At 41.2% G+C, this 16929-nt stretch overlaps 1 protein-coding gene across 1 annotated transcript in view; it reads left to right on the top strand.

Moving 5' to 3' along the window:
* SAMD12 (sterile alpha motif domain containing 12) overlaps positions 1 to 15571 on the top strand; it is a gene marked incomplete at its 5' end in the record, with an annotated part of 258966 nt that extends 243395 nt beyond the window's left edge. The window contains 1 exon segment of the mRNA NM_001133757.1: positions 14540 to 15571. Coding sequence (NP_001127229.1) covers positions 14540 to 14823 — 284 coding nt within the window. The 3' untranslated portion in view covers positions 14824 to 15571.
* Positions 15572 to 16929: the final 1358 nt, after the last annotated feature.

Raw genomic sequence — 16929 nt, 5'->3', positions numbered from 1 at the left:
ATTTAGCCAACTTTTATTATCTTTTATTGATGAAGCCCCTGAATTTAAACTTCACTTGAAGTGCTACAGTTATGGGCTTTGTGACCCTTTAAGATCAAATGCATGGGGCCAGGCGTGGTGGCTCATGCCTGTAATCCCAGAACTTTGGGAAGCCAAGACAGGTGGATCACCTGAGGTGAGGAGTTCGAGAACAGCCTGGCCAACATGGTGAAACCCCGTCTCTACTAAAAATACAAAAAAATTAGCTGGGCGTGGTAATGGGTGCTTGTAATCTCAACTACTTGGGAGGCTGAGGCAGGAGAATCGCTTGAACCCAGGAGGCGGAGGTTGCAGTAAGCTGAGATTGCACCACTGCACTCCAGCCTGGGCAACAAGAGCAAAACTCTGTCTCAAAAAGAAAAAAAATGCATGGGTATTTTTGCTCGTAGAACTGAGTCAAAATCCCTATTCTGAGCTGGGCATGGTGGCTCACACCTGTAATCCCAGCACTTTGGGAGGCCAAGGCCAGAGGATGGGCCAGAAGATTGAGCTCAGGAGATTGAGATCAGTCCGGGAAGCATAAGGAGACCCTATCTCTACGAAAAAATAAAAAATAAAAAAATATATATATGTATATACACACATACATATAAAACAAACACCTAGCCGGCCATGGTGGTGTGCACCTGTAGTTCCAGATACTCTGAAGGCTGAGGTAGGAATATTGCCGCGGTGAGCCATGATCACACCACTGTACACCAGCCCACATGACAGAGCAAGACCTTCTCTCAAAAAGTAAAGAAAAAAGAAATCCTTGTTCTGCTACTTGTGTGTGTTTTTAGTTTGTCTCCAAGAACTTCTATTTCCTCATCTTTGGCATGGATGTAAGAATACATCCCAGGGTGTTGCTGTGGATTAAATTGGGACAGTGGGTAGAAAAGAGCCTGACATATAGTAGGTGATTTTTCCCAAAAGTAAGTTTTTTGTTGTTTTGCCTCCTCAGCAACCTGAGTCCTATAAACCCCCAATACTGAGGATTATTCTGGCCCTTGAGTTAACATTTGGTGAATCACTTGGTTGAAAGCAAACTCCTAAACCAATGGTTCTCAGCCAGGGGTAGTTTCGCCCTCCAGCAAACCTTTGCCAAAAATCTGAGACATTTTTGATTAACGCAAGTAGGGGTGGGGAGTATTATTGTCATCTAGTAGGTAGAGGCCAAGGATGCCACACAGCATCCTGCAGTGCATAAGGTAGCTGCTATCACAAAGAATCACCTAGCCCCAAATGTCAGTAATCCCCTGTTCTAGATAAAGTGAAGCAGAAAAGTTTGTCTATTTGCATATCATGTTGATGACTTCTGAAATTTGACATGTAATAAATAGAGTTGCCATTTTCTTTTCACCCCTCTATCATTAGAAAGATTTCCCAGGGTCACCATCAGGATCCCATCCTTTCGGGTGCTCCCATCATAGTTTTGGAGTGAGCTACACAGCTCCCCATAGGGTCTTGGGTGACCTCTTACCTTTCTTTAGGTCTGCTTCCTGAAGACAGTGACAGGTTTTTGTTTTTTGTTTTTGTTTGTTTGTTTTGAGACGGAGTCTCACTCTGTCGCCAGGCTGGAGTGCAGTGGCGTGATCACTGCGCACTGCAACCTCTGCCTCCCGAGTTCAAGTGATTCTCCTGCCTCAGCCTCCCGAGTAGCTGGGACTACAGGCACACACCACCAGGCCCGGCTAATTTTTTTGTGTGTATTTTAGTAGAGACAGGCTTCACCACGTGGGCCAGGATGGTCTCGATCTCCTGACCTCATGATCTGCCTGCCTCAGCCTCCCAAAGTCCTGGGATTATAGGCGTGAGCCACTGCGCCCAGCCAACAGTACTTTTTATTGTGCTTACCGCTGTGAGTAGTTACTCAGCACAACATGGGGAGAGAGGGTGTCATATTATTCCCATTTTGCCAGCGAAGAAATGCAATCCTAGACAGGTAAATTATCACAACAATGACCATGTAGCTAATGACTGGCTAATCCAGCCCTGGGTTTTCAACTCCAAATCCAAGACCTCTTTTTTTTTTTTTTAACCAGAACTTTCCTAGTGTATCTCATGGTCTTCATGGTCATGGCTACAGAGTTTTATCACATTATTGTTTTTGTAGCTATTTAATACCTGCTGGTCTTACATTTCCAGGTAATTTTTAAGCTCCATGAAGGCAAAAGTACTGTTACTGTCTCTTCTATTGAATATATCTGAAGCTGTGACAATACTTGTTAATTTTGCTACCTAAGAAATCCCTGATACTGATAACATTTATCATTTAAAAGTTTAAGGAAATACAAATCCCTCAGTATTAGAGAAAGAATGTCAAAGTAGACTTAAAACTTTTTTGAACAGTGCTTTGGCTATAGGTACTGGCTCAAATTGATTCACATGTAGAAACCAGCATGCCCAGTGCCTGTTCTCTTTGGCATGTGAACACTGTGCTTACGTGTTTAGTTGTTATGACCACAAAGTAGAATATTGAGGGGCAAGAAGATGCTTGTTAATAGACACTTACATGCTTCTTGGCAATTAATTTAAAAAGAGGTCTAATGCCCAGTGGGTTTCTCACCACCTAGTGACACTTAATAAACAGAGAATCCCAAACCAGTGCATACAAATGCTGACAAATAAAAGTACCAAGAGGTTTGGTCTACCTATCAAAAACAGAAAAGACCTTGAAGGTTGTTTATTTTCTCATAAATCTTCCATTATAGTCTCCGTTATGTTGGTACTAGACTTCTTTGCTTGAAAAATCTGCTCTGAGGTACAAGGCAAGTAATTACTGAGTCTTCCCAGGGACTAAGACAAAATTCCCAAACAAAATCTTTTAGGGTTTTTAAAAATTAATTTTTTGGATGGGATTTGGTAATTATATGTACTAACAAACACTAGAATATTTAACCTTTAACTTACTGTGTGTGAGCTGTGTATTCCTTCTTGAAGAGCTAAAAACAATTCAGGGTCACATTTTCTGTTTGAAAAGCACTGTAATATATTTCTTTCTGAATTCATATTTCAGGTGGGAATTAATGTTATTCCACTTTTCTCCTATTAACCTGAATACATTCAGCCAAAATAATGGATTGTCTAAAATAGTATTTTTACCCAAGACAGGTAAAAAAAAAATCAATATACAGTTTCCATCAGTATGGTAAATTACAGTAACTGCAGTGCAAATTTCCATTAACCCTTCTCTTCCTTGGCCCAGAGAAGGGGCCTTCAATTAACTGCTAATCATCTAAATGTAACCAAGTGAGTGACCGGGCTTGACAGTGGGCTGCGCTCTCAGGTAGAAGTGAGAGGAGACTTATTGGTCTTGGAAGGTTTTGTGTGTATTCTTGCCAGGAAATGAGGCAATGGGTTGGCTGACCTTTGAGTCCTTGCTAGCTCTGGTATTGGGTTATTCGTAGTCACCTTCAGGAAATCAGACGTTGGGCTGGGGGTTACTTAAGAAGCTGGATTTGCAATGCATCTCTAGGTTATGAAAAATGAAGGGCTAGCTCAGACTTGGTCTTGGTTGGCTATTGATTTAGAATAGGCTACACAGAATGGAATCACAGAACTTGGAGTCCATTCCTAAAGTCAGCCGAAACCCTGCAAACAAGGCTGCCTGAATTCCTTTGCACTGAAAGTTGGAGGGACATGGAAGAAGGAAGGTTAAAAGTTAAATTTGGGCCGGGCACGGTGGCTCACACCTGTAATCCTAGCACTTTGGGAGGCTGAGGCAGGCGGCTCACGACGTCAGGAGATCGAGACCATCCTGGCTAACATGGTGAAACCCCGTCTCTACTAAAAAATACAAAAACATTATCCGGGCATGGTGGCAGGCGCCTATTTTCCCAGCTACTCAGGAGGCTGAGGCAGGAGAATGGCGTGAACCCAGAAGGCAGAGCTTGCAGTGAGCCAAGATCGTGCCGCTGCACTCTAGCCTGGGCGACAGAGCAAGACTCCGTCTCAAAAAAAAAAGTTAAATTTGAAAGTAGCAACTTGTAAACCAACTATGACCCATATATACATAATTTGTTTGGCTCTCATAGGATGGAAAAAATTAGCCAATTTTAAATTGGGAGATTTCATAGAACTTCTGGATTTTCACTTGTATCTAACTTAAAAATAAAAGAAGTAGCAATACTTAGCTTGTATTCTATCATAGCAAGAATGGATTGGAATTGCCCATTTTAGGGAAAAAAAATTGTCCAGTCCACTACCGTCTATCTTTTCTATTTTTTTTTTCTTTTTTGAAATGGAGTCTTGCTCTGTCACCCAGGCTGGAGTGCAGTGGCATGATCTCAGCTCACTATAACCTCCTCCTCCCAGGTTCAAGTGATTCTCCTGCCTCAGCCTCCCCAGTAGCTGGAACTACAGTTGCATACCACCATGCCTGGCTAATTTTTTTTTTCTTTTTTTGAATTTTTAGTAGAGACAGGGTTTCACCATGTTGGCCAGGCTGGCCTTGAACTCCTGACCTCAAGTGATCTGCCTGCTCCCAAAATGCTGGGCTGCGTAGGCTCCCAGAATGCTGGGATTACAGGCATAGGCCACCGCACCCAGCTTCAGTCTACCTTTTCTTAGTCATCCCTTAGGGCAGTTCTCTTCACCCAATTATGTTATCCTGACAAGAGCATCTGAGTTTATGACCTCTGGTATAATTTTATAAGGAGGTTTCCCTGATGCATCAAGCGTACATAAATATGCAGTCAGATTAAGGTGTACTTCAAATAATTTGTAAGAAATTCTAACTAAAATACATTTACCGATGATTAACTTTTTGAGAACCAATTACTATAGGTTCATATAATTCTTACCCACTTACACCATGATAGGCTTTTGTGAAATGCGGAGAGGGATGGCAGTACTGTGACTTAACTGAGAATCCCTCATAAACTAGGATGTTTAAGTCAAGATTCTCTTGGTGCAAGTGGTACAAATGAGCTCAACTAGCTTATCCCCGTCCGCTGCCACATGTTGACTCACATAACAAAGAGTGCGGGGGTATCTGACTTGATGCCAGGCCGTATTTGAGAAACCAAATAATGTTCTTTCTCTCTCTTTTTTTCTCTGACTTTCTCCTCTCACCCCACTTTACTCTTTCCCAGCTCTGGTCTCTCTGTTGGCTAAATTCTCTAGGAAATTCCCTCCATAAGGTGGTAAAGACAGCCACTAACAGCAAGTCTAGCATTATATTGTCCCTTGGGACATAGTTGAAGAAAGAAAGAGAACTCTCTTCTTAGCGGCCATAACGATCCCAGCAAAGAAATGTAGATATTCTGGTCTGGGTCACATACCTAGGATTAATTTAACAAGTATCTTTTTAGTGCCTATGTTGAGTAAGGCTCTAGTGAGGTGCTTGAGAACCTCAAGGAATCCCTGCTTTTATGGAGCTTAATTACATTATGGGAAGGGGTGGGAGTGAATCCAAAGATAAACCTAATAAGCAAGAAACTTATACAGTACTTTAGAAGTAAAAAGTTGTACAGGGAAATTGCTTTTAACTGTTAAAAACCCCACCAGGTGAGAAAAAGCACTCTCAAAAGACAAAAAAGAGCTGCTTTTATCAGAAATAAGCAGAGATGTAGTGTAGGCAAAAATGAAGTGTTTATAATATTAGTTCTACAAATGGAGGGTTTTACTATTCGGAATATCATCACTTGTGTCTCACCTCTGCTGCTTTGTGGTGGAAGGTAAAAATAAAGAAAGAGACTAACACCAAGCATGAAATGGCGAGTATAGCCCAGCGGTAACTCCTTGCTGCAGGTTTCACACCACAGTCATATAGAGCTTCTGGTTCTTCGGTCTCCGTCTTTGCCTATGCTGTTCCCTGTGCCTTAAATGCTCTTCCTACTAACCATCTTGATTTTTTTGTTTTTGTTCATGGTTGCCAGATGGGTTAAATGCCCCTATTATGGTCTTGCAAAGAACCTATGATTGTCCGCCTGGCAGGGAAACTATCTTATTTATCATTGTCTACTAGTTTCCAGTAGTATAGCTGGTTCAGTCCATGGTACACATACAAACAGTCTATGAATCTGTTTGATGGCTGCTTTCAGAGACCCATCATTTGTCATTCTCCACCAAGTGAACCATTACGCCCTTGTGCATAGTGATGCTATGACAATGTTCCCACTGCTTGCATTTAAGCCCTCAGAGATGAAGACGTTTTCCTGACCCTCAGCCTCTCATTTGCTCATGAGTTCTGTTCCCTATGCAAGAAGTGGCCTTGAGGAGTACATAGGTTTGTGTAAAGAATCTCTGGGTGGCAGTTTAGGGAGGTGGTTCAGAGCATGGCTTCTGCCTATATTTGTATCCCAGAACTGCAGGTTATTAGGTATAAGGCCTTCAGCTGTTTTATAGCTCTTAATAATAGATAATAATAGTACCTTCAGAAAACTGTTGACAATGAGATAATCTATGTAAAGCTACTAGGATAGTGTTTAACAGAGTAACTGCACCATAGGCATTTGGTATTATTATTACAATTATGAGGAGGAGGAGGGGAGGAGGAGCAGGAGGAAGAGTAAAAAGAAGTGGTGGCCAATCAAGGAACAGTAGTATCCAAATTGTGTTATTGTGGTTCCAAGTTGCAAAAGTCCTATGTATGTATTATTTCATTTGACTCTCATGGTCATTCTATGAGATAGTGTAGTTTTCATCCCCATTGTAGAGATAAGTAAATTAAGACTCAGATTGTGCTTTCCTAGGCATTTATCTACACCTGTTAGCTGTGATCCCATGCTTTTGTGATTTTGCCTCTCTGTTTCTTTGTTCCCAAAATTCCAATTTTGGAGTAATGGCACGATTGGAGAAACATAAGTTTGGGCTATGGGACATTGGTTGTATGCCCCGTGCCTGTTGCTCTGGACCAGCCAGACTGGGGTGGATCTACAGGCATTTCCTTGGTGCATGACCCAGGCCTTTACCTGAGAGCAGTTTTGGAGCTAACCCAGTGCACAAAGGGCCATTTATTTGGGGAACTGTCCAATGATCTATTTCTGGCAGAAAAGAGGCCCTGTAATTCATCCTATTCTGGGAAAAGTGGCACCCCCAACCACATGCAGTGGCACTGAGATTTCCCGATAGGACAGGGTCTGAGGCCACTTTTGGCTCACCTCCAGCTTTCCCTGTCATTTCCAGTCATGCCTTATGACATGCAATCGTTTATCTTGAAAAGTTGTGCCAGGCTGTCTGTTGCAATTCTCTGAGCAAAAGATGAAAGGCACCTGGAATAGAGACCAGAGACCAGGCTGGGCTTGAAAGTCGGAGACATGGTCTAGACCTAAGTCTCTACCTCATCTTCTGTGCTGTTTTAGGCAGGACACTTTCTCTGTGCCTCACTTCTCCATGTGGAGCACAATGAATCCTGTGCCAGTCAGAAACTCAGATGTTCCTTTCAGCTGTGATAGGCTGAATAATATCCACCCAACAGCATCAGGTCCTAATCCCTGAAACCTGAAAATGTTACAAGGACAAAGGGTATTTGCAGATGTATTAAGTTGAGGATCTTCACAAGGGAAGATTATCTCAGGTTGTTCAGATGGGCCACAAATCCAATCCCAGGTGCCCTTGTAAGACAAAGGCAGAGTGAGATTATACACGCGCAAGAGAAGGTGACAGGAGAATGGAGGCAGAGATTTGTGGCCACGTGCAAGGGGGTACTGGCAGCTGGCAGAAACAGGCGTGTCAGAGAATGTATCATGTCCTACAGCTTCCAGAAGGAGTGTGGCCCTTCTGACACGTTGATGTTAGCCCAATGGAACAGATGCTGAACTGCTGACTTCCAGAACTCTGAGGAGTAAATTTCTATTGTTTGAAGCCCCTGTGTTTGTGATAGTTTGTTATGGCAACCATAGGAAATGAATAAACTGCTCTGTGACTCCGTTATCCCTCACCTTTTCTTGCTGCTCATCTGCTCAGCAGGGTTTCTAGTCTCAGTTGGTGTGTGTTCAAAAATAGAAAAAGGCACTCATCTTTCTTTAAGCCTCATTTAGTCTCATGTTCTCTATTGCTTTCGATTGGCATGTGTTTCTGCGGTCACCACAATGAAATGGAACCTCTTCCCTCTATATGTTCAGTTTCTTCTTGTTGTTTTACCCAACAGCTTCCAATCAAGTCTTTTACATCTTTTTCTGATATAAGTAATTTAGTAGTCTTGAGAGCATCAATTTGTTGTAAAGAAGATTACTTTTATGTTAATTTAGTGGCACTAAGGATATGTGCTCAATAAATACTTATGAGCACTACTGTGTGCCAGCACACAGGCAGCACCAGGGAATCCTGGGGGTAACAGGGCACCTGACAGGAGAGACCACCCCAGCATATTAGGGTTCTCCAGAGAAACAAAACCAAGAGGGTATATACACAGTATGAGCATATGTATACATACATATACATATACATGTACATACAGAGAGAGATTTATTATAAAAAATTGGCGTATGTAATTATGGAGGCTGGCAAATCCAGAATCTGCAGAACTAGTGTCCCAGTTGGAGTTGAAAGGCTAGAAGCTGCTGTAGAACTAGGAAGAGCTAACATCCTAGTTTGAGTCCAAAGGCTGGCAGGCTGCTGTAAAATTAAGAACCAATGTCCCAGTGCAAAGGCCATCAGGCAGGAGAATTCTCTCTTAGTCTAGAAAGGATCAGCATTTTGTTCTACTCAGGCCTTCAGCTGCTTAGATGAGGCCCACCCACATTATGGAAGGCAGTCTGCGTTATCCACGTCACCAATTTAAATGTTAATCCCATCCCCAAACACCCAGAATAATGTTTGACTAAGTACCTGGGCACCTCATAACCAAGTCAAGCTGGCATATAAAAGTAACCATCACATTTTCTCTTGTGTTACTGGCATTCTAGTGGAGCACACACAGTCATGCTTTTTCTATGTGTGCTCAAGCTTCAGATTGCAGCAAAATTCAAATTTTCCAAGACTGCTAGCAGAGTACCATGTTCCTGCTGCGGGAACATCCTCACTGAATATTTCCTGGCCCGAGCCTCTACAAGGAGTTCTGGGGAATGTTTTTAGCTCTGAGGGCACCTCATAAGGCTAAACAATACAGAGCTGGGTTGTAAGAGGTCCCTCTGATTTCTCTAAGTTCTGCCAGGATATGCCTATGCTTACCTTACCCCCAAACAACTCAGAGCTTTGGGGTTCGAGGAGAGTTTTGGAGGAATAAGAGCATTCAAGAAAAGAAGAATATTTTAATTGTTTTTTCTTTGTTTAATTCTGTCGTGTTTATTCTTCTCCATATCCCAAGTGCTCTCTAAAGAAAAAATAGCAGTAATACTACCAGGATTTCCTCCTTCCAATGCATCCTCTCTTGAGCAGTGACTCAATTTCTTGCTCGGAAATGGTGCCCCCAGCCATTGGTGGCTCAGGTTGAAAATGTGAGTCATCTCTGATGTCTGTCTTTCCCTCAGACCCCATTTCTGGGCATTGTAAAGTTATTAAAAATACATTCAGAGTTTTACTATTTCTTATTACTTCTTCTCCGCCACCCCAGTACAAAGACACCGTTACCTCCTGTTTAGATGACTGTGATAGTCCACGGGTTCCTCCTTGCTCCTACATATACCTCTGCCTCGAATCCATTCTCCACATAGTGACCAGAGGGATTCTTTTAATACCTGATATCATGCCCAAGTTATCCTTGCTCAAAACTTTCCATATTTGGAAGAGTAAAATCCAAAGTCCTCTCTAGGGCTTCCAAGGCCCTGTGGGATCTGACCCTGTCTTCTCTGAGACCTCATTTCCGACCATTCTCTTATCTCACCGGCTGTGCCTAGTGACACTAGTCTCCCTGCCATTCCTCTAATTGCATTGACACTTCTATTCCTTCATTCTCCTTTCTGGTTCCAGCCTCACCCCTTCAGAGAGGCCTTTCCTATCCTAACCACCCCAACTACAATAGCCCCCATCTTTTTAATAGGCATCCCTGTCTGCCCCTTCATTCTGCTTTTTCTTCAGAGCACTTATGACTATCTGGGATCATACGTCTGTCTCTAGATCTAGTTGTCGGTTTACTTGTATGTCACCATCCTCCCACACTAAATGGTGAGCTCCGTGCAGGCAGAAGACACTACTCATCTCCATATCACAGCACCCCAAATAGTGGCAGGCACATAATGGTGATCAATAAATAATTAATAATGGAAAAGAGTAAAAGGCAGGGAGTAAGAGCAATGTGAAAAACTTTAAGCTTCTTCTAACCCCAAGAGTCTGTGAGTTGGTGAAGGGCCCAGCAGCCCAGGTCACCTAATTACTGTTATAACAACTTTGATGGTATCAGACAATTCAGTTGGTGCTTCTTGTTTGAGATTGAGTTGATTTTTCACTCCTTGGTCCTTCTCTGTATTGACAGAGGACCGCAGAGCAAGGTGGCCAAGAGATTCCTGTGAGCAGAGGCAGGGAATGTTCACACTGGGACGGTGCTCCTGTGTTGTCTGTCTACGATGGCAGCCCCCCTCTTCATTCATGTGGCAACTTTAAAAAAATATTTACTCTGTCAGTAGGTTTTGTCTAACTCTTGCTTCCTCCTTAAGTCCTAGGTTACATGTTCATTACTCATTAACAGCTTCCTGGTGCCCAGACTAGGTTAGATCACTCTGTTCTGACCTGTATTTGCCTTTCTTTTTTTTTTATTATTATACTTTAAGTTTTAGGGTACATGTGCACAATGTGCAGGTTAGTTACATATGTATACATGTGCCATGCTGGTGCGCTGCACCCACTAACTCGTCATCTAGCATTAGGTAGATCTCCCAGTGCTATCCCTCCCCCCTCCCCCCACCCCACAAAAGTCCCCAGAGTGTGATGTTCTCCTTCCTGTGTCCATGTGTTCTCACTGTTCAATTCCCACCTATGAGTGAGAATATGCGCTCTGTATTTGCCTTTCTTAGCATTCATCACATACTCGTAGACATTTGCCATGAGCTACCTTCCTTGTCAGCCTGAAGACTTCAGAAGTGACCCTGTCTGCTGTGTTCATCACTGTACCCAGGGGGAGTGTCAAAGTAACAGAGGCCTAGTGAGTGCTCAATAATTGTTTGTTGAACTAACAATTGAATTTTATGATAAACGACAAAAATTAACATAAATTGTAAAATAATTTGATGATTGCTTATCACTTCCTTGATACCTCATCAAAACAGTACCACACTTATTTGGACATTTGTTTATTTTGTATTCAGGAGGTGGGAGAATAGGAGATGGATGGAACATTTACTCCTAGAAATAATTTAATTATTACAAAAATTTTCCAGAACCATCCGTCTGTAGAAACCATCCAAAGAAGACCGTGAATCGGATTTTGTTAATAAGATTTTTGGTATACAGATCATGATCTTTTCTAGAAGTGATTTTATCAGGAAATTTTAAAATAAATTTTATCCTTAATCTTTCTTGAAAACTAACCTTTTTATTTTCCTACCAAGGAAGATAAAGCACAACTGAATATAGAGTGGGAAAAATTACGACGAGCTCTCATGTTTTAAATATTCTTTAACTTCTCAATTTCTCTTCCGACAGAGTAGAAATAATTATATTCTCATAATTTGGATTAAATAATTTGAACAGTTGGAAATTTAATATGTGAACTGTTCATAAGCATGATTGTTTGTATCACAGAGTCAGAAAATGAACAGACTTTTATAACTGACAGAATTTTCTGACTCATATATTTAAACCCAATGCTATTAACCCACCAAAGTAGAAATAACATTCTAGTAGGGCTATGTATCCATACTTTGACCAATCAGATGCATTTATGGAAAGGCTGGGGCTACAGGTTTACAGGAAGGCATCAAACAGGAAAGTTGAGCTGTGTGCACTGGAACAAAACCCTCACTCTGATGCCTTAACACTGTGTTCTAACGATGGCCCAGCCAACTTAACACAAAAGCAGCCGTGTGTCTTATCAATGCCTCGGCAGCTCTTGCTAGGAAATGCCACAGCTTGTGAAACCACAGCCCAAATAATTGGGAACAGAAAGGAGGGAGGGTGATCTACATTTTTATGTTGGGAGGGATTAAGATCATCGGAGCTTCAGGGAGTGTTTTATGCAGTATTTGTAAGTTTATGACATGTATAAAGATGTAGATATCTGTTATTTGGAGGCCAATTATCCATATAAATGATATTTAAGCCCTATTCTTTGTTTTCTGAGTGAAACTTCCAGACTAAGGTCTGACAGTGAGCAGAGCATTGGACTGCAGGGCTGTCCTGGAAGCCAGGCACGCAGGCTCACCTCTCCTTAGCATTCCTCTGCTTTTTACCTTTGTGTGTGCCAGCAGCCAGAAATAGGGAAAGGAAAGGAAATCTAAAGCCATCTGTTTGGCTTCTTAAAAACATGTAAATTCCAGTCACAAGGCCAACTGCTGCTGTAACAGATTATCACAAACCTCCATGGCTTTAAACAACACAAATTTATTGTCTTACACTTATGGGGGTCAGAAGTCCAAAAATGGGTCTTATAGGGCTAAATTCAGCATGTTAGTGGAGCTGCTTTCTAGAGGGTGTGGGAGATAATTCATTTCCTTGCCTTTTCCAGTTTTTAGAGGCTGCCTGAATTCCTTGGCTCTTGGCCACTTCACTTTGACCTCTGCATCCATTGTCACATCTCTCTCTGGCTCTCCCATCTCCCTCTTTCACTTCTAAGGACCCTTGTGATTAGATTGGACTCACCTGGATAATGAAAAGTACTCTCCCATCTCAAGATCCTCCTTACCTTAATCACATTTGCAAAGTCCCTTTTGTCATGTAAGGTAAGAAATTAACAGGTTCCAGAGATGAGAACATGGACATCTTTAGGGGCCCATTAGTCCACCAACCATAGAAAACAGTGGAAATTACTCGAGTCCGATTTTGTCCTTTCCTTCCTTTTCTCATGACCACCACAATCTGCCTGGTGTTTCCAAGCCTGAGCTGTAGTTATGTAGGATTCCCCTTACAAATGCAGGCTCCACTGAAGCTTCAGACCTCCACCCCCAACCACTGCAAACATGTGCACATCCAAGAACTCACTTCCTCTCCAGGCATTGGCCCAGGGCCACATCTATATTAGTATAATTCTCACTAGTGTTGCTTATTAAACATCTCACTTCTGGGCACATGTTGGGAGTACAATTGGTGGCCCTTTTGTCAGTGGAAATGTTCATGCAACTAATTCTGGCCAATGATTTATAAATGACTCTAAGCTGAGCATTTCATTGATGGCATGAAGATCTTCTAGCACCTTCTCTTCTCCCTCTTGTTACATTGATCAGCAGCATTCAAGATGGGTAGATTTGCAGTTGACATGCAGAATAAACTGGAAGTAAAGTTTGTTGTAGCCACTAATATGTTGGAATTGTTTTTTACAACAGCATATAAACTAACTTATCCTGACTGATGCACTTAGCAAAGGTTAAAAGGAAGGAAACTAGAAGCATAAACAACACAAGCTGCTGCTAACTGGTTTTCTCCATTCACCTTTCTCCTTGTGAAATGTATATGATAATATACCTAAAGACATCATTCGTCACATGTAATTGCCTCTGTCTCTTCTTCATCTGTGGAAATGAGAAAAGACTGCAGATGTGATGAGTAGGAAACTCGGAGAAGAGTAGGGGGTGGTGCTATGGGCATTTAGCAATGATCACTCTTTTTATTTTTTGCAGTAAACCCTCAAAATGGAAATATGCTTATTTTAGGGCAAGCACAGAGTGGAGGAGAATTTGATGGAAATCACAGTAGGAAGAGAAGTATACAGGGAAAGAAAGGTTGAAGAGAGGCCATGCCAGCTGACCATAGCCCAGGGTGTCTGCACACTGCAGGCACTCACACCTCGAGGTGCCTTGTTTTTGAACTCTTTTGATGCCCTTTTACCCTACTCTTCTCCCTCTCAGCCCTGCTAAAACCCTTGCATTAGGCCAGTAATTGGGATTAAGGCATAGCTCCCACCAGCTAGAGATGGAACCTCCAGCCCAATGCCAGGGGTACAGCAGGAGTGTCAATTGCCTGCAGATTAAAACTGGACTTTAAATGCATATTTCACAGAAATGTTATTATATCCTGTGTTATGCATTGCTAGAGTTTCTGTATATACCACTGTTAGAGCATCCAGTGCTTCAGCTGAGTTGTAAGTGAGTTGTCAGTGACTTGGGCTCCTGTGGGCCAGCCTGAGAATCCAGCCCCCAATGAAGAGCATGGTTTCTATGGCAACCTGCAATTTGTGACCCAAATATCCAGGTTAAGGTTTTCCTATTTTATCTAACTGAATGTATGAGTCACACATTCTAACTGAATGTGTGAGTCAGTGGGGTTTCCCAATGTTCAATTAAAAGTTAGGCTTCTCTTTTAAATATGTATATTTTTTTCACCCAGATAATCCATTTGTGTCAGCAATAATAATGGAGGACCTTTATTCTAAAATGTCTGTGTTTAGGTAGAAACTTCTGTGATGGCAGGGTTAGTCAAGACCAATATGGACATCTTTCTTCAGCAAGTAGTTCATTTGCTTTTCCTTTTATTTCTTAAAACCCTGCAGGGCGAGCCCTGCTGAGACTTACTGACAAAAAGCTCGAGCGAATGGGGATTGCCCAGGAGAACCTCCGGCAGCACATCTTACAACAGGTGCTCCAGCTGAAGGTGCGAGAAGAAGTCAGAAATCTACAGTTACTCACACAAGGTACCCTGTTGCTTCCTGATGGGTGGATGGAAGGGGAGATGAGAAGAAAGAGCACCTTACTATTAGGACAGACGGGAGTCAGGGAGAATTTGTTATTGTTTCTTCGCAGAATTTCCTTCATAGAAAATAGTATACAGATTTAAAGATTACTTCCCTTTGAAAACTTTTTTTATAGCTCACTAGAGAGAAGGATGCACAAATAAGTAATGGATGAGCAAACAGAATTACCTGAGCTAACTTCAAGGTTGTCACATACAGCTGTATGGATTGTATACTGCACAACCCCAGAGAATACCAGTCACATCAATCAGGGTACGACTGCACTCACTAGAGTTGTATAGTGTGCAGCCTGCACAACTCTACAATCCAGCTCTAGCTATCTTCACCTGCGCCAATTGTGAGGGCGCTTTAGAATTTGAGTGATTCTATAGTTACGATGACCAGTGATATAAGTGGAGTTTTTGTTGTATTTTTATTTTGCTTTTCACCGGTTAGTGGGAGAAAAACATTTTAGATATGTATAACTATACATGAATGTATTATACACACACACTTTAGAGATTGTAAGAACCCCATTTAGCTTCTTGAAAGTGGAATAATTTTTAAAATAGACTGTAGTGAATCTAAAACTAGACTGTTAAGAGTATATAATTCTTAACAGGAATTATAAATAACTTCAATATGATGAGAGCACTTAAGATCTCAATAACTGTGGAAGTGGCAAAATAAAGCTAGAATTCGAAGAAAGCCTTAAGTTACACTATATGTAACTTATATGTCTACATAAGATTTGGATGCTGTCAACTTTCATTGGCTATAAACTTTATTTGTTTTACTTTAGTGTCCATTGTACATCATTTTAAATGAAAGGATGATAAAGTGTGTTTTTGAGAGCCTTGAGTATTTGTCATTCTGCAGAATATTGTAATTGCATGCATACTGATATTGGAGAAATCTGGGTCAGCCAAGTTTCATGTTATTGCCTTTAGATTAACCTAGTAATAGTCCATTTGCCTAGAGGAAATAATGTGCTTTCTGAAAGATGACTATTCTAGAAGGATAAATATAGATTTCAAGTGATCATAAAATAGTATTGTTTGTCTCATATGCATTATTTGCATTTTGTCCTCAGAGACTTCCAATGGTGAATTTACTGGTATACTAAGTGATTTAAATTTGAATGTGAAATACCGATATGCTTTTAAGCTTCTTTTAAGAAGTAGATAGAAATACGAAGATTATGATAAGAAAGTCTGTCACAGTGCTATTTGGAAAACGGAAAATTTACAAACAACCTAGAGGTCCAGCAATGTGAAAAGAATCAAGTAATTCTGCTTAAATTCATAAGATTCAGTATAATGCCCAGTTATTAAAATTACGTCTTTAAAGAATACATGACAACGTGGGAAATTACTTCAGTCATACAAGGTGGGAGGAAAAGTCATGTGTAAAATTGTATACATAATATAAGCCCAATTTTATAAAAACCATATATTCTTATATGTACAGAAAAAAAGGACTGAAGTAAATATGCCAACCATTTTAATAAAGGATCTCTCTGGATTGTGGGATAAGTGGGTGATTTAAATTCTTATTTTTTCTATATTTTCCAAATCTTCTGTAAATTCATATTACAATTATAATCAGAAAATACAAATATGCATTTTTTTAAGCTTCAACCACAAGCATAGCTGCCCAGCTTCTGTTTAGTGTCTATGGTTTTCGCAGCTCATTTTTGTTCCCTCTGGTGATGATCTATAGAATGAGACCTAAACTCACGTGTGACGCATTGTGTGTGCCTTTGACTCTTTTTCTCTGCTAGTGTCAGCCTGCAGTGTTTTTGCTTTGGAGAATCATTTTCTACAGCTCTCATTGCCCTAGATGCATAATATATAAAATTTTTCCTAAGATAGTACTCAGGTCTATTAAGCTAAATATACATATGTGTTCTGGGAAGATAATGCCCAGTTCAGCCCTTTCACTTCAGTTGTTGTTGTCACTTTCTTTAGCTTTGAAAGGCTAAATTCTTTCTTTCGGTTCCCTTTGGAAGACCACATTGTTCTCTAGCTCTTGGGTATTTTGTCTGTGCTGATATTACCTTTTTTATTGCTTGTTCTTCACATGGGTTCTTGGTTTTGGTTTTGGTTTTTTCAAGACAGAGTCTCACTCTGTTGCCCAGGCTGGAGTGCAGTGGTGCAATCTTGGCTCACTGCAACCTCCACCTCCGAGATTGAAGTGATTCTCATGTC

This window comes from Pongo abelii, chromosome 7 (genome assembly GCF_028885655.2).
Source record: "Pongo abelii isolate AG06213 chromosome 7, NHGRI_mPonAbe1-v2.0_pri, whole genome shotgun sequence".
Lineage (NCBI taxonomy): Eukaryota > Metazoa > Chordata > Mammalia > Primates > Hominidae > Pongo > Pongo abelii.
This window is presented reverse-complemented; position numbering and strand designations above follow the sequence as displayed.